Source organism: Crinia signifera, chromosome 5, assembly GCF_055691185.1.
Source record: "Crinia signifera chromosome 5, ASM5569118v1, whole genome shotgun sequence".
Classification (NCBI taxonomy): domain Eukaryota; kingdom Metazoa; phylum Chordata; class Amphibia; order Anura; family Myobatrachidae; genus Crinia; species Crinia signifera.
This window is the reverse complement of record NC_139221.1, coordinates 257,482,875-257,509,006: the sequence shown is the minus strand read 5'-3', so window position 1 is coordinate 257,509,006 and position 26,132 is coordinate 257,482,875. Positions and strand designations below refer to the sequence as shown.

Here is a 26,132-nt window from a genome sequence, read left to right as displayed (position 1 = left end):
TTTCTAAAGCGATCTAGTGAGATTGCTTCGAAAATGCCCGGGGATCGCGATGTGTGTAGGTCCCATTACCTTACACTGTGGGTATTTTTGTCATAGGGTTGACCTTATTAAGGTTGATGGGTAATAGGTCAACCACTATTGGTAGACATGGCCAATGTCGGCAGGGTGAAAAGGTAGACATGAGTTATTCACAATTTTGTGTTTGTGACGACATGCACACCAAATAGGTATACGGTGTCCCCTCGCATGGATTGACTATCTCGCCATGCTTCGGACACAGGGAGACCTGGTTGTGCCATGCCAATGTTTTTGTACACCTCTCTCTCTCTCTCTCTCTCTCTCTCTCTCTCTCTCTCTCTCTCTCTCTCTCTCTCTCTCTCTCTCTCTCTCTCTCTCTCTCTCTCTCTCTCTCTCTCTCTCTCTCTCGCGCGCAAAGAGGGGTTGTTCAGTCAGTGCATGGCTGGTGCCATATGGTGGACTGTCCTGCCTGGCGCCAACGTGTATGCAAGTAGAATAGCTGTTGCAGTGGGCCACCTATACATGGTTGTCGGATATATATTAGGAGACTGTCTGGTTGAAGGCTTCTCTTGGCAAAGCTTCGATCTATTGAAAAGCCCCCCCCCCCCCCCCCCACACACACACACACCTCTCACTTGAGGGGCTGGACAGTGGATATTGGTGGCAGTGTAAGTATGACATGGGATCTTACAAGTTCTACAGCCACCACCTGGATTAAGTACACAATCTTGTCTTCCTCATAGTCATCCATCATTTTGTGATTGACACAATGGGGTGGTGGCTCCACGGATCCAGGCGCTCTAGGTGGCTCCCTAATGGTATAGCTGTGTGTGTGTGTTTCATTGTTTCTGTCTAAACAGACAGTCTGTGACACTGACATTGTGGTGCCACAATCAGACCTGACCAAGTGTCAGTCTGTAATTAGTTAACAGACTGACAAGCGGACCGGGCACTATGAAAAATATTCATATACCCTGCCGCCCCGTCCCATACTGTATTTGTGAGTCTGTTCATCAGGGCCTTTCTGGAGCATAGAACCCTGTACTGATATCCTCTTTGGCTCTGGGCCTGCTCTCTTTGAGATAGTGTTGTGATACTCGCATACACTGCACATTTTGCTGGAAGATTGCTTTTATTCTTCTCTTGTGCTTTTTCTGGAACCATAACCTGTTGCAGAATACAGTGCTTTGTTCAAACATCAGCACTCGGTGAGGTCTCAGAATAAACCTTACTATAACAAATATAACTTGGAAGATTAATAAGACAAATAATAGCATAGTGTTACTTTCATACTTGGCCTACAGCTGTTATTTTCCAGTGCATACTAATGCTTCGCTTTTGGGGGGGTATGCAATGTGCCGCCGCTATTTCCGACGTGGTAAATAGTGGCAGCTCCCTATTTAATGCTGTCATTAACAACAGCATTGATGCGGGATCACGGCAGAACAGGCCAGACTTCAGAAGCTGTCGGGCCCGTTCTGCCGATAACAGCCGTGGATTGTAGTGATCCAGGCCGCAGATCGACAAGCCATGGCCGTTTTAGCGGCCACGCCCCCTTTGCGCCCATCGGCAGGCGGGACATTGAATCCCGCCGGTCGTTATGTGGTCGATCTAACCGCAAACGGGCCAGGATCACGGCTGTCGGCGGAGATCGACAGCCGTGATCCTAGATTGCATACCCCCTTTAATGTTTTGTGTACCTTTTGAAAAATGTGAATAACTGAAATGTTTGATTTTGGAATTCAATGTTCAGTCTGTTGAGTGTCAGAAAGCGGAAGTGTAGACGAAAACAGCTGCGGATTGTCGAAAACCGTTGGAATTTGACAATCCACAGCCTTTTTGAACAAAACCGAATCGAATTGTGTTAGTCGCACTCTGCCTTCAATGCTGTCAGAAACGGCAGTGTTGAATAGGCGGTGGACGATTTTTCTCTCGGCGGAAGTAGCAGCTGACATTGAGGGGGAAATTTACTAAAGGAAATGTGTAAAAAGTAGGTGTAAAAATAGGTGTATTTGTATCCAGAAATACACTTATTTTTGACATTTTCTATCCCGAAAATATGGCAATTCGTATTGATAGCACATCAATACGAATTGCCGTATTTTCGGGATAGAAAATGTCAAAAATAAGTGTATTTCTGGATACAAATACACCTATTTTTACACCTACTTTTTACACATTTCCTTTAGTAAATTTCCCCCTGAATACCAAACTTTTTGGAATCAAGGTACCTTAGAGAATCAGATTATTTTTCACAGCACCCCTAGACCAAGTTTCTTACTGAAATTAAGTAATTTGTATTTGTCATTCTTAAGTTTCATTTTGTGGTAAAGGAAGGAAGCCACATATAGTGGTTTTGAACATTATTTTGACCATAAGTAATTTGCGTTGGTTCTGGACCACCAACCCAAGGCACCCCTTTAAGTGTCTTGTTGCACCCCAAGGTGCCACGGCACACAGTTTGGGAACCACTGTCTTTCGTAAAATATCGGTGTGTGCACTATATAGTTTGTCAGGGAGAGTGGGAAGTCGTTGGCAAGATCGTATCATTTGCAGTGTTGTCTAGTGTGTGCCCAGATTTAATTAAAAAATTGGTTTGTTGGTTACATTTGTTATAATACAAAATTATGTTTCTACTTCTGGAACAGGCCACTGTCATGCTGGTCCCCAGAGTTGAGGCATGGACTGCTATGTCCTCACAAGACTTTTTCTAGAGTTTCTTCTTTTTACTATCTGTAATTACTGAGATTTGATGCTATATCAGCTGATTGCAATGAACAAGATAGATAGATATAGCTATATAAAGATATATATATATATATATATATATATCTTTTTTTTTTTATAGATTTACCAATTTTGTAATTATTTAGAAAGCATTAACATACTAGAAGTGTCCATATTTCTCACCACCGCTTTTGCTGTAATCCATGAAATCTGAAACAGTGGCTGACTACACATGTTAAACATTGAGTCCATTCAAAAATACAGATATATAACAACCCAAAGGACATGATCAGCCCTTTAGATGCGTGCCAGCTGTGGGGCACTGCTGTACCTACTGACGGTATCAGAAACGATATATCGTGGGTTTTGAAACCCATCCACGATCTGCCACTGATGGGTCTAATTTCAATGTATCTTATGTTCTGCCGATCCAACCTGGGACTTTGGTCCGATTCAACTGTGGTTCGGATGTCATACACATGCAATTTGGGATGATTTCACCATATTTCTTGGCCCAAATCGCATTGTATATGGGGGCCTTTAGACATGCATTAGATCAGGCATTCTCAACCACGGTCCTCAGGGCACACTAACAGTGCATGTTTTAGTGATATCCAGGCTGCAGCACAGGTGTTTAAATATAATTAGTTGAAGTACTTATTAAGTCACTTGTACTGAAGCTTGGATATCACTAAAACCTGGTCCGTTAGTGTGCCTAGAGGACCCAGGTTGGGAAGCCTGCATTAGACAGACATTGGCAAAAGTTAGACATGCATTCGTTAGAAAAGTCTACGCACTCAATATCCTGACAACCAACTTTTTTTTTTTTAAACTTGTTTTCAGAACTTTTTATTTTGTATTTTTTTTTTTTAGACTTGTTCATACTTTACCATTCCAGGGGTTTAGAGGGAGAATAGAACAGTGTGCCAAGCACAGCGAGGCACTGTGCCCAAATCATGGCGAGAGCAGTGATACACTTAAACATTGATTTTCCATGTTAACACTTTACTTGTGTCATTACTTATGTCACTGTCAGACATTAACAAAAGTTAGACATGCATTAGTCAAACTAATGCATGGCTGAATCTGCAAAACTACTGGATAGGGCACCCAAAACATAGCCTTTTTTTGTTTTGTACATTTCTGCTCAATCCTCAAAAGGCTTTGAGCAGAAGTGGGGGCACCCGATCAGAGGAACTGTTAAATTGCTCCTTTGGGTGCCTATTAATTGTCTCTGCCTAAAAAAAAATGCTAAGTTCCCCATTATGACCTTTTAGGAATATTTATCTAAAAACTATCTTTGTTACCGGTCATTGGCTTCTCAGAGGTTGTCATAGCTGGGTGTATAGTAACAGCTGCTAGGTCCAAACAAGTGGTAAAAAAATGTTTACTGAGCGTTCCTTTTAATCACTTTAATTGTATAATCTTGCAATTTGAGACATGATGATGAACCTCTGAGAAGCAAGGTTTTTACTCTGTTTTTGCTCTTTCACTTTTTTTTTAAATTTCCACTTCATTTGATGAGTAAGCAGTGTATATAGTGTGTGGTCACAGATTCCTAAGAGCACTGAAAGTACAAGCCAAAGCCATTTCCTTTCTGAGCAAAAAGGGCGTTTGGTCGGGATTCATCCCCTTCCAACGCACATTCCTACACCCCACATCAGCCTAGAATCCCTTATCTGCGCAAGTTTCTGAGATTGCTTTGTGCCAGGCTGATTGAAGGTTCCCTGCATTGTTTTTAGAGATTTGGGCATTTTACTCTTAAATTCCTCAGTCTGATGTTCCGTCGCTCCTAATCAACAGATTATTTTACAAGAAATTCCTTCCAGTATATTTGAAAAAGCAAAACCATAATTTATTCACTAGGTTTTTTTCCTTTTTTGTTTTCATTTATAAACCGTTATTTTATTTGTTCTATTGTATGTTTTTAAATATTATAAAGCAATCTGAAATGCAGATACTGTATGTATTTGATATCCAGCTCCTAACGAACTTGCAATACTACTGTCATATATTTACAGTCTATATGTCAATCAGTTGTACATGGCCTTGTAAATCTTTCTGCTGGGATTCAGTACCAAAGTTAGCGTTCATTCTAGCAGCCGCTAACTTTGAAAACCCATGCAGTTCCTCTTCCCTGCCTGGGGTGTCGCTGTCTGCTGTAGTGTTTCTAGCACAGTGTGGTCTTTATATCAGTGCTGATATGCAAACCTGTGCTAGAAACACCACAGCAGACAGCGACACCCCAGGCAGGGAAGAGGAACTGTATGGGTTTTCAAAGATAGCGGGTGCTAGAATGAACACTAAAAGTTATATATTTCCCTGCTCAGACCCGGCATATTCTCTTCTGCAAAATCCCAGGTTTTTGATCGGGAACCCCTTGCACACTACTTCACAGACCCAGGAACTTCCTGGGTTGGCCCCTTTCAGACAAAAGCTGATTTTTCCAGTTTTTAAGGCAGTGTCATAAGGGGACAGTTTGCAGGCACACAATGAGGACGTACAAATGTTAGGACAACCTTAAATGGACTGGGTGTGGTTTACAATTGTAAATTTACATTCCATGTATGATATACCAATAACAATACCAGTTTTTCTTTTCAAATACTTTTTATTCAAAGAATTAATGTTTTTTGTTCAAGCAATTTAAAAATGTGTGAAAGACTTTACATAGATTTTGTAAACCAGGGTATGCTCTGGCACACTTCTCTGCTCTGTGTTCTGTGTTCCTCTCATGTGTGGCATCTGTCTCCCTTTAGCTATCACTGATGATGCCAGCAAGCATCATGTGGCCCTTCCTGGCCAATTAAAACAATTTTTTAGCAGCCAGAGAGCAAATTCCCAGATCACATCATTCACAATTAACCCGGGTCGCCAACCAGGGAAGAAAGACACAGGAAAAACGAAATCCCGGGTAATGCGCAAAAACCAGGGAGTGTGGAGTATGTCTGAGAGTGAAAATGTAGGTTTTTTTTTGTATATGTGTTTTGATAAACTCCATTACTATACTAGGTTTCCTTACAATTAGTGTAGTTAGATACAGTATGACATAATAGCAGCGCTGCCACCTACAGGCTATAATCTAATACAACTTAATTACATGAAAGGTTACACAAACAGAGGTGATTGCAAAATATGTAAATTTGTACATCTTTGCTAAACGCAAAAAATATTAGAGCTGCTATGATATAAGCATTTAAAGTATATTTATAACACTGGATTTTAGATTCATTTTCTTTTTCTTTTATTAGTTTTCAGAGTCATTTTGGCTGTGTCCTTGGAGATTTGGAAAAAGGCTCAAAAGACATTGATGCACATTTAGTTGCTGTGCTTCCTAAAGGTAGGGGAATTCTGTGAGTTGTTATAATATTTATAGAATGTTTCTTATAAAGATGGACAAACCAGGTATATCCTACTTAGATGTCTGTGTATATAATTTAATGGCATAAAGGAGAATCTACATGTAAATGTCCTAAATCTCTTGCCATAATGCCTTATAACTTGATTATTATGGAAAGGTTGGCATTGGTGCCTGGTGCTGTGCCAGCAGGTTAATAATGCAGCGATCACACGTCATGGAAACTATGAGATATGGAAACCTGGAAGTCTCCTATCCCTGTGGATGGTTTATTTCCTAGTTACTGTAAAGTGGTATGGAGTTACTGTTCCCAGTTGTTTCTCATGTGTGGTTTTTTTGCTGCAAGGTTTTACAGGTTTGAATTAAAAAGTGGGATCAAAGCTAAATATTTCATTAGCCTCCTTTGTTGAAATGATGGTAGCTCTACCATTTCCCCCTCCTCCTTTTTTCCATGAAAGCACTGCAGTAGGTAGAGCCGCTTGCTTTGTTATGTGTGTTACAGGCACCTTTCTCCCATTTTCCATGTGTTCTTTCTATACTATTTATCTGTAGGATTCTGGGAAAACAATCTAGAGATCGGTTAGTTCCCCCAACACCTTTAATTTTTTTTTCTTGAACTGTTCAAGGAAAATGTCATGCATTAAAATTTCAAGCTCTCAAAGTTCATTAAATAAACATTTGAGAGTGGAGGATAGCTATTTGGTTTGTGCTTTGTGTGATATTGTTTTTCTTTCTCAAGTTTCAGAATTAAGAAAACTCTTTGAGCCCAGCAGGAAAGTACAGGTAGTCTCAGAGATGAAGAGGTAGGTGCTGTGTGCTTGGCAGAGACATTCCTGTTTCTTAGATTGGAGAGGTTACAGGCTTGATGAAACTTCTCCTCTTCTAGAAAGGAGAGAATTGCCAGGCGATTGGAAGGCATTGAAAATGAAGCTCCCCCTATAATGTTACAGAACCGATTGCTGGAGGAAGACACACCAAGATATTTGCGAGCAACAGATGCTTATAATCCCCATATAGGTAAGAAACACAGAAGGAGAAATTTCCTGCGAAAGGCATAATCTATTTCTTTTTCTTTTCCACTCCTTTGGGACATAATTCTGTTATAGGATCACAATGCTTACCTTTTGTTGGCTTGGTCGCGAGCTTCTAAAGAGTGATGCCGTCAGTTAATACTGCTGCGCCGTCTCCTTCCCCCCGGCCGGCTAACTGCGCATGTGCGGGATTTCGCTACTCACGCGAGATCCCCAGCGCAGCTCAGAGCCAGCAGCAGGGACAGCGCTGTCCCTGATGTGGGCATAGGGCATCGCCGCCTGCAGCTGTCGAAGTCGATAGCTGCAGGCGGCATAAATTCATAATTAGGCAGGAGGCAGGCGCACAGTATGAAATATCGTAGCTGCGCTATGCCTCCTGCCCTGCACTGCCACGCCGCCCAGCAGGTGTCATAGATCAGGGGAAGCGCTCTATCCCCTGCCTTAATGCACGGGGATAGCGCATATTCCCCCGATCGACACATGCTAAATTTACCCCTAAATTTCAGAACAGATCATCTTGGTTCCCATTGAAAGACCCACTTAATAGCAAGGGTATATTTAATAGTTGTAGGGAATACATTCTGTGCATATGGTGACTTGTTGGCATGTGCCATGAGCTGACATATATAGTACTTATATGCAAGTCCATCACTGACAGTCATTTATTTTGTATAGTTTCTATCACCCAACAATGTAACGCTATGGCTGTTTAACTTATCTTGTTTGCCTATTTATGACCCTTGGATGTAGCTATCGAATGCATTATTAGAGCTAATGTAGCTTTGCTAATATGCATTTTATTTAGGTGCAATTTGTGATATGCACTCATCTGAACTAGCGGAGAATGTTTTTGTGCTATATTTTTGTAGAATACGTTTATGTAACATGTCTGCATTTTGATCTACAGTAGGTCAAGAAAATTATGACGACATGTCAGAGTCTTCAGTAGAAACCCATTCGAGATTACGGTATCATCCACCTTCTGCAGATAATCAGTCTGAGACTGCTAGTATTCCAGGAAACCTGGATACACATGAACAGGAATCCAAAGCGGACAGGATAGCTCGGTACAAGGCAGAACGCAGGCGTCAGTTGGCAGAGAAATATGGACTCCCTATGGACTCTGAAGCAGATTCCGAATATCAGTCCAGGTATACACGAACAAGGAATGACAGCGATACTTCGGAAAAGAAGTCAAGTGTTTTTGAAGATAGTGAAATCAAGGATAACAGTTCTGATTATCGAGTAGAGAGCAGGGAGATAAGGCGGATTCGTCCCACTGACTCTAAACCTGACATTAACGAAAACCTGTCTGCCAGAGATGCTCTACAGAACCTGGATAATAACAACCAATTTTGTGGGATCTCATCGATAGATGGCACTTCTTCCTTTTCTGCTTCAGGGCAAGGAAATATTTCTGTAGAAGCACCACGGTCACCGAAGTTTCCTCGCCGTGCCTCTCAGACCTCTCCAAAGCTCTCTTCACCAACTACTTTCTTTTCTACCGAGCAGCAGCAGGCGGAAACAAAGCAAGGGTAAGCAAGAATCTAGTGTTCCAAGATAGAAATCTGTTCAAACAAGAGTTGTTCTAGAACTTTAAGTAGTAGATGGACTTAAGATGCTTTCATCATATTTCTTAAATTTTGTTCTGTTTAAATGCCAAGCATGGGATCCAAACAGTACTGTATGGTGGGGGATTGTGATTTGAGAGGTACAGTGGAATGGTCTTCCAAGTTTGTTCTCTATTCGTATGTGCACTCCTAGAGAGATTAGATCCTCCCAAATACATTGTTTTTCATTTTTGATTATACACTGACCTCCATTTTGTGTTAATGACTGTCTAATTCCCAGACTAGTCCTCAAAATCATGTACTTGTTGAACAAACGCATTTTAATGACTAAGGTGGTGGTCATTTAAGTCCGGTATTTTCGACTATCCAAAAAACCCCAGACTTTACTATTCGATTGCGGACAATTTTTAGACCTGTTTCACTGGAAGTCGAAACTGCATCGGCAAAACATGACTAAAAATAGTCACACGGCCGCAATTTCAACAAACTAATTTGCAGATTCACATGATTTTCAACCGTGCTGGATTCGACAGTCTAGAAATAAGCACTTTAATTGAATAGGACAAATGTAAATTCGACCTAAAGACTGCAAAAAGGGCAGATTTTTCGAATGTTGAAAAATCTGGAAAAAATGTAACATCACTCTAATTCTGAATTACTGCAATATTATGTCATTTTAGATTTTTACTTTTAAATCTTTCTATGTAAGCGTAGGTTTTATTAATAACAAAGTGAGTTAATGTTAAGGCCTAACAGCCAATCATTCTTTTAATTTTGAATACGTAGGAAACGTTCAATACAGTAAGTTTGATTCTTATGCAGATATAGGGAACTTCTTAGGAAATCTGGCGTTTAGGAGTAAAATCTGTAGAATATCTGTTTTCTAAGTGACTTCCCCCATCCAATGTATTGATTAAAATCTAGCAATTTTGGGGGATATTCAATCGCCGTCGAGCATCTCCCGTGGGGGAGATGCTCGATGGGCCCTATTCAATGCTGTCTTCCCCGACAGCATTGAACAGGGTTTCCTGGCAGAACGAGCCCGACATCTCTAGCTGTCCGGCTCGTTCTGCCGAGAACAGCCGGGAAGTGACGAGCTGCCGGCTGCATCTCGTCACTTCCCGGCCGCAACTCAAGGCCACGCCCCCTTCTCGTCCCGCTGCAGGCGGGACATTGAATCCCGCCTGCATGTTCTCGGTCGAGATGACCGAGAACGGGACTGGGTCACGGCAGGCGAACAAGCTTGTCTGCGTGACCCTAAGGGTTTAGAAAACTAAATTAGCCTGTCTTAAAGAAAAAAAGGAAGTGCATCCTTTATACTACAGTTTGTTTTGAGTAAATGGGCTGAAATCTACAAATTGACACTAAAACTCAAGACTTATGTTGACCATTTCCATGTCTACCTTTTGCTTGCTGACCAATTGGGGGTCAACCTAAACTGTCAACTTTTATTTTATAACCGTGGCTAATCCCATGCATATAATGCATGCAGCAGCACCACAAGACCTTACAGACCTACATGCAGGCCAGGTGCGGGCAGCATTTGTTGTCCTAGTTGACATGTGCATCTGGAACCCTAATTTTGTGTGTTAGCTTCTGGTCCCATTTAAAATGTATGTCATATTTTTTTCACGTCATTAAGTATTTTAGTGCATTTACAGTCTGATTTAAAGGTAACGGTATAATGCCCTCCACACTGTGGCATGCATATGGGATAATGTACCTCTAATTTAATATTTGGTGCCACCAAAGATCCTTTGTGTGACCATATAAACTAAAAAGAAGTCTGTCTCTTTTTAGGAGTTGTGCTGGCCACATAATAGACCAACTTTCACCCAAATATCCAACTAGTTGGTAGTGCGACTGAAAATCTAAATCTGTATTGGACAATTAGCAGTTAGCCCACAAACCCTGAAAAATCGACAATACGTTCAGTTAAATTGTTTTTAAAGCGAACCAATTCAACTACAGTACCTTGTCTGACTGACCATTTTTGTCAGATTCCAGATTTTGGGATCGAATAACTGAATTACAAATTACATTTGCTCCCATACAGTACCTGATTTTTACTCCATCCAACCAACTAGTTGGATTATAGTTGGTCTAGTGTATGGTGAACCTTCTGAAATCCATAAAAAGTTGCAGCAGCATGTACAATATTGACACATTCTTCTAATAACTAGATGTAAATAGGGTCGGTTCAATATGGTGTGCAGTGAATAGCGCAGGAAGGGCGTCTCCCGCAGCTATTCTAATCAGCGCGCTGGTAACTCAGACTAGTGGTTTTCTGGAGCAGCATCACCTCGGGGCACTTAAGTCTGAAAATACTCACGACTAAACACTTGCGAGTACAGGCATTCTCCAACTTAGCTGCACTATGTTTAGAATAGCTGGGAACGCCATCCCGGCGCTATTCACTGTGCACCATATTGACTCGACCTCAATGATTTTCAGTGCTTTTTATTTTCATATATGTCAAAATGATGGCTTAGTCCCTATCTGCCCACCACCAATCTCTGTCTTCAAAGCTCCCCCTCTCCATATCCAGCATGTTTGGTACAGATAATTCTGCTTTCATTTTCTGTTGAGTAATTTGGTCTGTCGAGTGGCCTCTAGTCTTCACTGGTGGTACTTCACCTAAAGCTGGCCATACACTACTGCAATGTATTGCAGCAGTTTTGGCCAGCTGATCCCCCACGAACCACCCAGAAGGATCACATGCAATATATCGCATGCAGGCATTTCACATGTAATGGATCGAATGCGAACCTTATTTCCTGCATGCCGGTCCGACCTCTGACTTTGGACCGATGCACACGGGACTGCACAGCGGACCTGAGGGGACATCACATCCGCCCAATTTGGCACAATACCGCGACTTGGGCCGATTTCATCCGTTCCTGAGGGACCGGGATGAAATCGGCCCAAGTCGCGGTAGTGTATAGGGTCCTTAGGTGGTGAGGAGTATTTATCATCTATCTATCCATGATACTACTTTTATTACTTTTATTATCACAGGTGCTTTATTTCTTAGAACACATTTAGTTTTTTTTATTCAAAGAAATTATTACAACTACTAAATGCTACATTTGTGGGTTTTTTGACACATGGCTTGTTGAATCATTCTGTGATCATACTCTGTGGGTAAGGTGGTGGTGGTAGTGTGTATTTAGTGTAATGGTTAGATGAGGGGAATTTTAAGGAGATGGACAAGGAGAGAAACTAAGATTTTCTCAGCCTGTGAACCTTGGTGAAAGATATTATCTTTGACTCTTGATGTCAGAGGTTAACAAAGAGGATATATTTCACAGCTGTTCATACATCAGTTCACACCACTCGCGTATTACGTGATGTATTTTATAATTTATATTTTGTCAGAAACAATATATTGTTTTCCTGTAGTAATATTTAAACAGGTCAATTGCAGGATCAGTAACTTGTGGGACTCGTATACATGGAGGGCCTCTGAGGCAGGTCTATACCCACAGGGCTTGGTGCAGTATCTAACTAGGTTTCGCTATTGTTTACTTGGGTCCACACACTCACTCACTCACACTCACTCACTCACACTCTCACACTCACTCACACTCACACACTCACACTCACACACTCACACACACACAATATTACATGTAGCCAGGTCAGGATGATTGTAAACTAGGATAGGATCCCATATGTTCATATTTAACAAGTTCTTGTCAGATGGTATTTTAATAGAAACCATATGTTCCTTAATACTGAAAAGCCATCCAAGCCTTTTTCCCCTCTTGCCTTATATTCCTACGTTTGTTCATGAGAAACTGGAATGCTCTCCACAAAGAAATAATGTAATAACGATTGGTACAAACCTATAAAAAAAAAATTGTGTATTCTATTTAATATGCTCAGCTTAAAGTCTTAAGACCAGAGAAAATACACATTCTCATTGTGGAATTAATGAGGTTATATTCAGTGGTCAAGTGTCAGTAGTGCATTTTAAAATGCAATTTTAATTATTTATTCTTCCTTTTGAACACTACCCCTTTCACACCATAAAATACAGGGACCCACCCGGGAATCATGCCGGGGCATTCCCAGGTTGGCCCCTTTCACAGTAGAAAAGTCCCTGCATTTTCCGGTGTCGGCAGGAGGTGGGCAGGAGCTGAGATGGCAGCGAAAGCCGGTGAACAGTACTCACCCTGGGTTGCTGGTCCTTGGTGCAGGCTGGTGATCCAAACAGGCAGCGGGCGTAGATGACAGGTCAGACAGCGGGTTCAGATGACGCAACTCTCTGGGGGCAGTGAGGGCCCCAGAGAGCTGCATCATCTTCATCCGCCGCCTGTCCTGTGTTCACCGCCTGCGCAGATCTCTGGCCTGACCACCTGCACCGGCAACCTGGGTTAGTACCCCCTACCCCTTTCACACCAGCCAGGACCCCGGGTTGAACTCCATAGCAGGGTTGAAATCCAGGCAAATTTTCCCGGGATTTTGGCCCATGAACCTTACAAAACAGCGCTAGTCGCGGGTTGTTAAAATTAGGTTGGTGTGAAAGGGATATTACTTACCCTGGTTATGAGTGATTTTTTCCCATTTTCCCAATAAGGTTCTGAATGATCAGGCCCAAAAATACTTGCTTGCTTCCTTTACTCTTCTAAACCTTCTGTCAGATGAGATCTCGTGTGCAGAAACTTACCCAATATTATAGATAGAAACCGAAACATAGATTTAACAGAAAGTTTGTTGGCTTTTTATTCATTGGAAAAAAGTGAGAAACCCATGTCGACCTATTGGCTGACGGCCTTTTGACCCTATTCTGTGTGCCATTGCAACTGTATGTGCATATACAGTAACATTATGTTAGCATTTGGCTGGAAAACATGGAAGCATACTATTTTGGAGACCGATATAGAACCAATTACATGCAGAATATATGCATGCTTCAAATCCTTTTAATCAGCAGAAGCTGGATCAGTACCTATGTTTTAAAATGTAGTCTTTCCCCTTGCGTTGTGTGGCACTGAGGCATCGATTTATTAAACTCAGTAATAGTGTCTGGTTTTTAACACCGGCCAATCAGCTCCGATCTGTCATTTATCAAATCATGTTTGTAACTTCACAGTTAGGAGCTGAGGGTGTGGGTTGTTAGGTCTACAACAACTGGGTCTACAGGCGGCAAGTTCGACATGAGGTTTTTCACTGTTTTTGACCCGAATGTCGACAGTCGACATGGATACAGTTTAAAGTCCACCGCATCCCCTCGCTTCATTTGCAATGCTTTGGACACTACGCCTAGTGGATGGTAGGGCATGAAATACCACCTGTCGGCAGATGGCTCAAAAAACAGTCAAAAACCCCATTTCGACCTAATGCTTGTATCGATTTAGAACCGTGTTGACCTAGACCCATGTCGACCGTTGACCTATTGACCGTATCCCGGAGCTGATTGGCTGGTGATAAAAAACCAGACACTTTATCACTTCATGAGTATAATAAATCTGCCCCATAGTGTCTTTATTCTTTCCCCTCCTTACCCTATGTTTTACTATCACTGCAAAATTCCCTGTGTGTGTTTGGCACAAGTGTGGTTTTCTTGTTTTCAAAGCTTGCCAGTTTCAGAAACTAATGATCAAATACAGTATCCCTAAACTATAATAATCTTTTTGGTAAAGAATTCTTTACCATTGTTGTCATGACTAGATTGCAAGCCATTTTGGTCTCTTGCTTTATGTCCTGGTTTGTTTGGTGGATCTATGGAAACTAAGACTATTTTCGTTAATGACTCTTGCGTGGGAAGAGATTTTGTATTCTGGATAGAACGAGTCACTTGTACTCTACTGTGTATTTTTTCAATTTGGGAAATGTGAAACCTTGAATGTTTATTGGAAGCTTAAACTACCTCTCCAAACCTTGGAAAGGCTCTAAGGGAGGTAAAGCATTATAAATCCTCACAGTACACTGCCTCTCCCAGGCCAGCAGCCACTTTGTGAAGATCACTGTTTAAACAGGTCGTGTTATATTTCATAGTTTGTGTAATTTTAAGCAATATAGTGACCACAATACAATTACCTAATGCACAGCTGTTGTCTGTTATGCATTCAGTTAACTGCAGTACAGGTATAAAAGGTATTGAAGCATTATTTGTCGGCATACCTGGACTAGAATTTTTTTTTTCTCATAAATAAAAAGTAATTAATGCTTAAGTAGACCTGCCCAGCTGGTTACAGTGACTTTCCCATCCTTTCAAAATAAGAGATTTTGTGGGCTAAATTTTCACAGTTGTATTGTTAAGTCTCTCGGTTATAGATTGTTGGTTTAGGGTCAATGGGGCAGATGTATAAGACTTAACAAGAGATAAATGCAAGGGTGATAAGGAGAGATAAACGTCCAGCCAATCACCTCCTTACTGACTTTTTTCAAACACAGGCTGTAACGTGGCAGTTAAGGTGCCCACACACTAGAACGATTCTTGGGCCGATTGGCCGATTTTTGATAAATCGGCCGATATTTACCGATAATCGGTCGAAAATCGGTCGATGCTCGCTCCCGTGGATCTTTTGCTAAATCTTCTGATCTTACGTGCTGCACAAAAGATCAGAAGATTTACCAAAAGATCCATAGGAACGCACACGGGATCTTAAGAAAAATCTTTGGTAAAGATGTGCGCTTGCTTGAAATCTTTTGTCCAGATCGGACAAAAGATTTGAAGGCTAATTTATGCGCACATCTTATGATCGCAGATCTTTCTAGTGTGTGGGCACCTTTAGCAGGTGATTGGCTGGACGTTTATCTCTCCTTATCACCCTTGGATTTATCTCTTGTTACAGCTTAATACATCTGCCCCAATGTTCTCTGTGTCCGGCTGGTAAGTCGAACATGTGTAGCGATAGGTCCACAGTCGATAGACCAACACAATATGGTAGACCTGGTCAAAAGGTCCACCTGGCAATGGTGGACATGTTTTTAGGGGGTATTTTTTCATTTTTCTTTTTTTTTATAGCTTTTTCATATTTTTACAACCACATGGACTCCGATTGAGAAATGGTATAGTGGTCTGAAGCATTAACTGGGGGTCCATGTGCTTGACAACAAGAAAAACTCATGTTGACCTTTTTGCAACAGTTGACCTAATATACCATACTTTGGTGTTCTTTTTGGAACTTTTTTTTTATAAATTCTTCATTTTGAAAATTTGACAACCTCCACACCACGTGCAGCGATAGTGAACAATCAACGACTCCACTGCGTTATTTAAGACATTTCAAAGGTATACATGCAAAATGGACATACAAATGCAATCAGGGTGAACATCATATCTGGAATCTTACTGTTGTGTGAGAAAAGAGCAATTGGTAGTGGGCAGTCATCAACATTTTATAACAATAAACAAATAGCCTAACAACAACTACAAATTGCAACTACAAGGGGGAAAGACAATAGGGGAGGGAAGGGGGGGGGGGGTTACATAAGTGCAAGCACAATTGTGAATCCGGGAACTTATTTTATCGATTTTTCTTTCTATTCCTCCACAGCACAAACCTGTGTTTTGCGCTACCTGTTGTAGGAGAACTAGTTTACAAGAACCTATAGAATATTGGTATTATCCATGAAAATGATACATATGTTTGGTTGCTGAGGAATACAGGTTATTGTATTTACGGGTATGGGTCATTAGGTCAATCAAACTAAGGGCAACATACATTGGGTCGACAGGCCTTAGGCCGACATAGACAAAAGGTCTATATGCCGAAGGCCGACATTCAAAGGTCGACATGGGTTTTCAGAAGTTTTTTATGCCCCGAATGTCTACAGTCGACATGGACACCGCATCGGTACACAGTGTGGTCCCCCCCCCCCCCCCTTCACACTATTCTATTCTCCTTTCCTAGTGGATGGAAGAGCATGAAATGCCACCTGTCAGCATTAGTTGACTAAAACAAAGTGAAGAGACCCTGTCGACCCTTTGACCCTGTCGGAAGAGGCTTCTGTGCTGGAATGGGAGCCAGTGCAGATTTTGTTGAGGGGGGGGGGGGGGGTGACGGAGTGGCGAGAGAGGAATAGAAGTCTAGCTGTGGACTGAAGGTGGGCATGGGAGGCCAAAATTGCCAATCTACCCAGGTTTCTAAAGTGACAGAGTTGGTGTGAAGTCTTAAAAATGTGAGATAAATAATGTAAACTGGGACTTTAATGTACGGCCCTCTAGCTGCAGAATAGAATTACGCATCCGGGCCTGCCCTAATAGCAGAACTGTGGCAGGACATGCTGTTCCTCATAAGCTGTAGAACCACATGTTTGGTTGGTTTTTTTTGCTGCCCATATACAAGTTGATTGACCGGTGGACGGCATTTGGGTGTGGGGGCGTCGGCTCTGGCTTTCAAACTGCTTGTTGAATTCACGGTTGCTGAGCAAGTCCTGGGCTACACACTGACTACTCTCGCACACATGATAAATCATTTGATGGTGAGTGATTGCAAATGGATTTGCAGCTGTGATCTCTACACAGCCCATTCACAGGTTTGGACGGGATTTCACTCTGGCGGGGTGGCGGCTATTTGGTCACGTGGCTCTGCTTTTTAGCAGCTCTGTGATCAGGTCTGAATAACTCCCATAGTGCGAACACAGTGGACGATATTTAGATTTTTTTTTTCTTTCTGACCTGATGGAATCTGCAAAATCGTTGCGAATATCGCCCAGTGTGTACCCAGCTCAAGATGTGTTGTAGTAAAACATGCACAACCAAATCTAATACAGTATTCTGACTACAAAATACTGTATAATGTATTTTTATGGTGTAATATAGAGTGTAAATGTTGTGAGGCTTTTAAAATGCAGTAAAGAATTGTAAGAGCGATTAGCATTAAATCAAGTTACTTTATAATGGTAGTGTGTTTGTATAGAATGCGTATCAATATTCTGTCATTCCCACATGCCACTGGTGTTTTTCGGAGAAAAGAACATAATACGCGGCACCATTAGTGAGTACTCCTTTTTGTACATTGTTGCTGGGAGTTCCCTTTATATGGACTCCTGGCCCTTTGCCTCTGGAATATATCTCTTGTTTGATACATTTCTTCTTTGGCCCTGTCTAATATCCTATTCGCATCTATGTATAATTTACTGCCTTTGGGATCCTACGTATTGTGTACCCCAGCTGTAATGGGTTCTGGATTCAAATTTGTGGTTTGACACCAGTGGCTGCTGCCAATGATAAATTGGGTGTTCATCATTCGCTAGCTCTCAATCTGCTCTCTCCGTGTTATGCACTTGAGTTCTGCCTATTTTTTGATATATAAGACTGTCTTCCTTTCCAAACCTCTAGAGTGACCGAAGGGAAATGAGGAATGTAATCTATTATGAACAGATCTCCTATTGTGGCCTGTCCTGTAGTCTTGCCAACAAAGAGTCATCTATTTTACAACCCAAGCTTTGTTATATACATTTGTTGTAGACTGTACTAGATGTTTGTTACTAGGACATGTTTAAAGGTTCTGTCTTTTATGTGGCAGTGCAGGGAAGCAGAAACCAGAATGGTTCCTTCAGAGAGATTCCGATGGGGACACTGCGTCTCTCATCAGCTGGCCTTCCAGGTACCAGAGCTTGTGGTTTTGTGGCTAATTCTTACATTATTCACTTGCTGATCCAAAAACTTTAACCATTTCCAAATGTAATCACGCCTTTCCTCTCTTAACCACAGAAAAGCCCTGAATCATCACATACGCACGCACATGTTCGTGTTTCTTCTATCACATACCTGTAGCACAACTAATTGGCCAGAATGTGTATCAGATAAAAGACTAAAAAAGATCTCTAACTTACTGGATTTTATCTTCGCTAATCACCATTTTAACATGTTTCATTGGCTTGCATTGTTTCATTGTGTTCTGAAAGGCCATGTTTAAACACTACAATCGTCTGTTTAAGGAGAACTTTTCATTGCATACTTTAAAATAAAAAAAATTGCCAATTCAATTGGGTGTGAGTTGGGTCCTGTGAGTTGTTCTCATGGTGAACTCTCACTGTAAATTGAATTTGTGGTTCAATTACATTCTCACATAGTCTATTTCCTGGGGAAATGCGTGTGGGGTGAACTGTTCTCAGTCCCCTGAGCAGGTAAAAAAGTACGGGAAATATTTTTTGCTAACCCCCCCATTAAATGATAAAGCAATTAGAGGAATTGGAATATCATCATTTGGCCAATGAAGTCACATACGTTGATTACATTATGTGGCACAGGTATGTAGGGGTGTGGTGTTTAAACTTGCAAATGGGAGCTAAAAATTATTTTTGTTTGAACGATTTACTAACTTTTATCAAAACACTGAAAAAAAAATCATACTTTTCTGTACATAACATCTGGGAATTCATTCTGATTAAATGAAAAGGAGAGCTGTCTTGCACCTGGGTCAGGGGCCTTCACCCTCTGTCTCCTATGTATACAGATCTGTCCTCCACCGAGCCTCAGTACACCACACCTCCCATGTCAGATGCATACATTTTTGAAAAATAAAAACCTGAGCCAACACATTGCAACAAGAAAACTCTACTGATTAATATGTGAAATTTCTATATTTATGTGCGGCTGAGTCTCTGTATATGACACTGATTTGGCAAAAAAGTATGAAGGGCTGTCATATTTCTGAATGTGGTGTTTAAACTGGCAAATGGGATTTGGAAAAAGTTGCAAATGCTGCATCGCAACACTTCATATGCAGATTCATTGACTCGGTTGCACACAATATACAGGTTAATCAATGCAATCTACTGGTGCTAGTCACATTTACTTTTGACAAAAGTGTTTTGGTCACAGTACAAAGTCAAAACATTATTAACAAGAATGCACACCTCCACGCACAAGGAGTAAAGAACTGGGCAATACCAGAAAACAAGCAGAATAGAATGCTCCAAGATATAATAGAATCGTGAGTGCCATGTTCTGTTGAGCTTAGTTGGTGTTATATTTAATATGCATTTTGATGTGGTTGGTGCACTCTCTTATTTTGTAAAAGAGGTCAGATTATTAGATTGTCATTATTTTATGCTAGTAAATGTGCTTGTGAGTTCACTTTCCCATTGTACTTGGAATGAGTTCTCTAAAAGGTCAGGGGGAGACAAAAAGCTGTGCCAGTAGGGTGTAGTTCAAGGAGGAGGAAGCGCTGGTCTGGTTGGAACCTAGGTTGGAGCTGTATGGAAGACTGCAGGGATGTGGCTTGAAGTTTACATTCAATGTCTAAGCTGAAGGCTTTTGAACGATGTTCCAAGCCAGGTCAAGCCCGGGATAGACCACATTTTCACTGCTTCTACGACCTCCACACTGTTCATGTTGCTCATGGATTCAGTTTTATCTCCTCTGCTGGTGCTTTGCAATGACTCCTCCAAGCATCACTGAGATGGGTTGGATGATCTTGGTTTAGACTGCCCTGTAGCACAGGCCCTTCTTAAGTTCAACATGGGTTGCTACCTGTGTTAAAATGCCAGGTCACATTTTCTCTGGGAACACTTTCACGCTGAGCTTGCGACCTGGGATAACCCATCAGTAACAAGGTTGGCAGCAGCAGTGTAAAAGGTTGCTTAACTTATGACAGACCTTTCACATGTTATAGATGGGCGATAATGAGTTCCACTATTGGGAATATTGGGGGGGGGGGGAGGGATTGTAGTTGGCTCGGTAAGCTGTGAAGCTTGCAGCTTAGATTGCCTGTGACGCCGCCCTGCCGACTCCCCACTGCCGATTCCCTGCGCTAACATACGAAGACACATCCCCTTGCATGTCTCCACGGCAGGAGAGATCATTCGATGGCTGCTCACAAAGGTGAGCTGTACATGCACATAATATATACCATGTGCAGAGCCTCAAACATTAGAGCAGGGCCGAATTTGCCCCATTCCGAATAAATCAGAATGAGGGCCATTGTCTGTTACTCCGGTCCATATGTAAATGACCATGTGAAAGGCACACTTTGAAATCTTTAATTCACAGATGGTTTATTGGTATTGGAGGACTTACAGCAGGTATGGGGAACCTTCGGCTCTCCAGCTGTTGAAATACACATCCCAGCATGCCTTGTTACAGTATTGCTATGTGGCCATGCTACAACTGTTGCAGGGAATGCTGGGATGTGTAGTTCAACAACAGCTGGAGGGCCGAAGGTGTCCCATCTGTGACTTAGAGTACGAGAGAATAGGGTTAGAACAGGTGGTCTAATCTAGTGATAATTGAGAGTAGGGTTTCAGAGATTGTTTAAAACTCTGCATGTGGCTATGTAATTGGGGCGCCAGGTGATATATACAGATAGGGAGAGGTGTGACTCCAGTGCTTTGAATGACTTTGCTTAAGAGATGTTGCATGCCATGTGTTTTCAGCCTAACCTCTCCCATGGGACAGGAATGAAATTCACCTCTGTTAGTTTGTCACCATAGTATTGTGAGCTTGAAAAAACATAGCACCAATGGTGCACCAGTGTTCTGCAGTCCCTCACCCCAATTGAATGCTACCCAAGTTAATCCTTTGTCAACAGCTGATTAATACTTTGGTACTTGTTTCCTAGCACGGCGCCCATCTCGTTGATTGTATGCCTTAACTTTAAGGCACTTAAGGCATACAATCAACGCGATGGACCAGATTTTCTGTCAATCACCAGCTAATTTGCCAGTGAAAGAGAAAATCGCGTTGATCGCGGCCCCTAATAAGGGGACGCAATCAACGCAATTTTCCCATAGGAAACAATGTTAAATTATTTTTTAAGTGAAAACCGGGTTGATCGCGTGATCAATGTGATCAACCCGATTTTACATAGGTGACAATGTGAAATGGGCCAATATGGCCCATTTCGCATTGAATACTGTTAAAAAGTATGTTTAATGCCCCCCCATTGTTAACGCCACCCCACAACCCGAAGCGCGGCGAGCGCAGCGGCGGTGGTACGCGTCCTCCAACATACCCCTACTATCCACGTCGGCGTGGAGTTGATTTTATAAAGTGTGGCGAGGGGACGCGGATACCTGTGAAGGTATCGTTAACAATGGGGGGGGGGGGGCATTTCAAACATGAGGGGGCGTTTGGTATTAAAATGGGGCGTTTGGGGGCTTTTTACATTGAAATCAATGTAAAATCGGGTCTCAAGGACCATTTTACATTGAATCCAATGTAAAAATTGGGTAGATCGCGTCGATCGCATCGCATGCGATTTGGTTGGCATGTGATGCGATTGACGCGATTTTTCCGACCCGATGGATACAATCAAAATCGCTGGCGCCGTGCTAGGAAACATGTACCAATACTCTTTACATATCTCACATGAATAGTCTTGAACTAACAATGAGGTAGATGTACGAAGCAGTGATAAGGGTGAAGTAATATAGTGCCTGGTACTTTATCACCGGCCAATCGGCTCCGAACTCTTCATTTTTAAATCAATTCTGTACCGTAAAAGATTGGTCGGTGATAAGTACCAGGCACTTTAGTACATCTCCTCCCTTATCACTGCTTCATACATCTTCCCCAATAACTGCTAGCACAAGCACAAGCATTTCATGTGGGTTTGTATGTGAGGACAAACTGGAGAAGATTTAGAATAAGGCCATGTATGCTACACGACAGCATTGGCATGATATGTCCTTTCTGGACAAATTGGAACATGCGAACATCCACTCCTGCTAGTCATTAATTATACAGTATCTTCTGGTTGGCCGTTCTGCATGGTCCAATCTGATGTCGTTAATGAGTCTACAGTATGATTCTAAATGCGACGGGTGTGGTACATTGTGCATCATGCAGTGTGTATGGATGGCAAGGAATGTCAGCAAGGAACAGAACATTCTGATGTGTAACCAGCCTGGACAGATATTAGAAACTGGTTAGATAGGACCTTGCCCATGAGCACTTCTAGAAGACTTTATAGTTTTTCATTTTCCAGATGTTCACGGTCGAAGCTATGTGGGCCAAAAATGTCTTTGCACTTGGGAATAAGAAATAAACATAAGTTCCTTTCCAGAAGTACAATTTAGCATTTTCTTTGATACCTGCACAGGAAGTGTGGTGTCGAAAGAACTGTTCCACAGCTGGCTTTATTTGTGAGATTGGGAGGATCTAAGCCAACCCCAGCTGTTCCCATTAGGGAAGCAAATGCATTTCAGTTATACAACTGACACAAGAGGTGTTAGGTTATTTTGACCACCAATTTTTTGTAAAGGACCATAGAGATTATCCCACACAGGAAATCGAGGCATTTGGGGAAAGGGGTCTTTAGTTTTCTGATCCTACAGTACAAGCCTAATATTGTGATTGTCATACCTTTTTAGCTGTAAGAAGAAATAAACACAATATTCTGCCAGAATAATGATATTATATTAAATTGAATGACGTGCCTGATTCCCTTATATAGCAATGTTCCATGACTAGCCCTATTCCTATTGTACTTTTGCTATTGAATACAATTAATGGAGCCATCATGTACAAATTGCAGTCATTTTGTAAAGCAATAACCATTAGAATACAACTTATTTCACAAAGAGCTAGCAGCCTATTCATGTGACGGTTTCCAGTGAGGTCACAAATTCTCGTTTATGTGGCTGAATACTATTGCAACCCCCAATGTCTGCTGCTGCTGGGTGTAGGTGACTGGGCCATTTAACCGTAAATGATTTGTATAAAAAAATGTATTAGTTGGATTTAGTACCCTCCCAATATAATGCTTACTGACTTTGTTACACTTATTTGAATTGTATATATCTGAGATATAGACACCATGTATAGTTTGGCTTATGGTGCTTCTTTCTGGCACCATTAGATCCTGGTAATAACTTTTCTTTTAGGAGGTCTTTGCAGTTACACCCCAATATTCCTGTTTTGTATACTTTTTATAATTGTTAGTACAAGGAATCACAAGTTTATCAGTTAGTGGGGGGGCTCTGCTTTAACCAAGCAAGGCTTCATTTGGTCTTATGGTGCAAGTGAACAATCAATAGATGGTACTGCGCTAGACCTGTTATAAAATGTAACGATTTGTGTACACATCTATACATACACACCCAAACTGACACAGTAACCGGGTTCACCACAATCGCTAGAATGTGCACATTTAAGCTGGCCATACATCAGGACGACCAGAATCTGATCCTAATTGTGTCATGATTTCCCTTGAACTCCCTGGCCGCTTCTCAGGCACACGATAGATGTGCCTGAGTGTGTAAATTCACATACAGTATGATCTATCGTAAGATCTGCAACTCCCAGCATACTGGTCGTTAGCATCATCTTCAGATTATGCGTGCAGTGCATCAGATCATACAATCCAACTCACCACCCGAGGATCGATTCGTAATCATATCAAAACACATCACTATGTGCACAAAAACACATACAATGCATCACACAAGCCGGCAAAATCGTGCATTTGGGCCTAAAATTGTTCTAATGTATGGCCAGCTTTAGTCTCATTTAAAGAAGTCTATATGCGTATTATATATGTGTTCTGTATGTATATAATATGAATGAGCGCTTTTGCTGTATTATTTGCTAGTAACTAAAGGTATTATACTAGCAAAGCTCCATCTATAGATTGTTCATTGTCTTGTTTCTCCTAAAGATTGTCCACAAACTCACATTAGTGTGTAACTTTTTATATTGAAGGTATAACCATGCAGTTAGAAGTACCAATTTAGTCATCTATATCAGGGCCTGGCAAAATGTACTTCATTTGTTATAGACAGCATACTGTATATCAGGGCTGGGCAACACCGGCCCTCCAGATGTTGATGAACTATACATCCCAGCATGCCTTGCATCAGTTTCAGCATGGCCACATAGCAAAACTAATGCAAAGCATCCTGGAATGTGTAGTTCATTAACATCTGGAGGGCCGGTGTTGCCCAGCCCTGCTGTATATTATAAAACAATAGAGCTCACATGGGGGTTTCAAAACCTTATTAACATTTTTTATAATAAAAAATTGCCCATAGAAACATGTACTTTATAAATTCTCGGTAGATGCTCATTGGTTGCTATAGGCAGATTCACTTGACCTCTTTATAAGGTTTAAAAACCTTGTTACAACAGTGATGCTAAAGCTTACACCGTAGTGAAATTGATATTCTTTGATTCCACACAGGAGGAGCATGCATGGATTATGCTAATTTGTTTTTTTTACATTATAAAAGCGGTTTATCCTATTCGATATGGCTTGGTTGTTAAGATAACAATGCATACCTAAAACTACTTTAATCCTAGGGCTTTGTCTCATTATTGTGATGCACCACAATTAAAAATTTGCATTTAACTTTCTCAAATCACATCTCTGAGCGACATTCTGCTTTTCAAGTTCTATCCTTGACTTTATTCTTTTATTATTTTGACTAATATATTTCATTTACTACAGTCTCAAATTCTAATTAATTTTCTTTTTTAAAGAGTAAAAGTTAGAGAGAGACTTGTGAGAGATGAGAACATGCATGGGAGTCCAAAATTTGACATGGAGCCTTCTACCCAAAAGAAACATCATGCTTCCCCCATCTACCATATGCCTTTTCAGTCAGAAAACTCTGCCTTCGACAGGGTATATAAACAGCCAAACCATCTCCGCCAACCAATCCATGGCTATGTCCAGCCAGCCAATGTTGCTCGTATACCGAAGATCGTGTCACGGACAGAGTCTGACAATGTTATGGTGTCAGCATTTACTACCTCACTAAAAAATCCCAGAGCCATCCATGAAGCGAATGTTGAGAAATATGGTCAAGTTTATCAAGGAATGACCAGCACAATTGCCCCCCTCAAATCAGAGACTAGTAATGGCAAACTGCGTGGCTCTTTTGATGAAAAGCCAATCAATATTTCATGGAATGCCAACAAACCGACTTTAGATGAATTGCCGGCACCGAAAAATCAACAGTCCTATGTTTCACAAAGTGTTTCCCCTCTAAACAAGACCCCTGATAGCATGGGAAAAACTGAAGCCATTGTGTTTCTACAGAACAACCAGGCAACCTCACTCCCAGCCAAATCTTTGGGGCAACCTAAAGAGATTTCAACCATTAAGCATAAAATGTTTGTACGTTCCCTATCTGACTCTACTGGGACACAAAAGCAGGAAGCCTTTAAAATTAAGGATTCAGATGAAGAAAAGGGGATGGTATTTTTAGGCATGGAAGACCATTCCCACATTGCCAATGGAGAAGCTGGTACGGTCAACACAAAGGTGTCTGTGGCTCAACTTAGGAGTGCCTTTTTGGAGACTGCAAACTTGAGCAAAAAGGCCGACCCGTGGGTGATGTTTGACACTTGTTTTTTGTCTTTTTTATTTTTTCCCCTGTGTATTTTTTTTTACCTGTGTTTGACCCCTGCATGTCCTCAAACTGCAACATATATGCTAAGGTGCACTTGTTTTGGTGAACATTTCACTTTGACATTGACTTACCAGTTTGGAATGTGTGTGATCTATTCTTTCTTGCATGTTG

At 41.4% G+C, this 26,132-nt stretch overlaps 1 protein-coding gene across 16 annotated transcripts in view; it reads left to right on the top strand.

Moving 5' to 3' along the window:
* Positions 1-26,132, top strand: part of SVIL (supervillin) — a 195,523-nt gene that overhangs the window by 84,804 nt on the left and 84,587 nt on the right. For 10 of the 16 annotated variants that reach the window (XM_083188884.1, XM_083188882.1, XM_083188890.1 and 7 more), the window contains exons 3-8: positions 5,997-6,085; positions 6,843-6,906; positions 6,990-7,120; positions 8,042-8,669; positions 18,188-18,268; positions 25,087-25,938. In XM_083188884.1, the coding sequence (XP_083045010.1) occupies positions 5,997-6,085; positions 6,843-6,906; positions 6,990-7,120; positions 8,042-8,669; positions 18,188-18,268; positions 25,087-25,938 (1,845 nt within the window). The remainder of the gene's footprint in view (positions 1-5,996; positions 6,086-6,842; positions 6,907-6,989; positions 7,121-8,041; positions 8,670-18,187; positions 18,269-25,086; positions 25,939-26,132) is intronic. The other 6 variants (XM_083188894.1, XM_083188895.1, XM_083188896.1 and 3 more) reach the window with 3 other exon arrangements.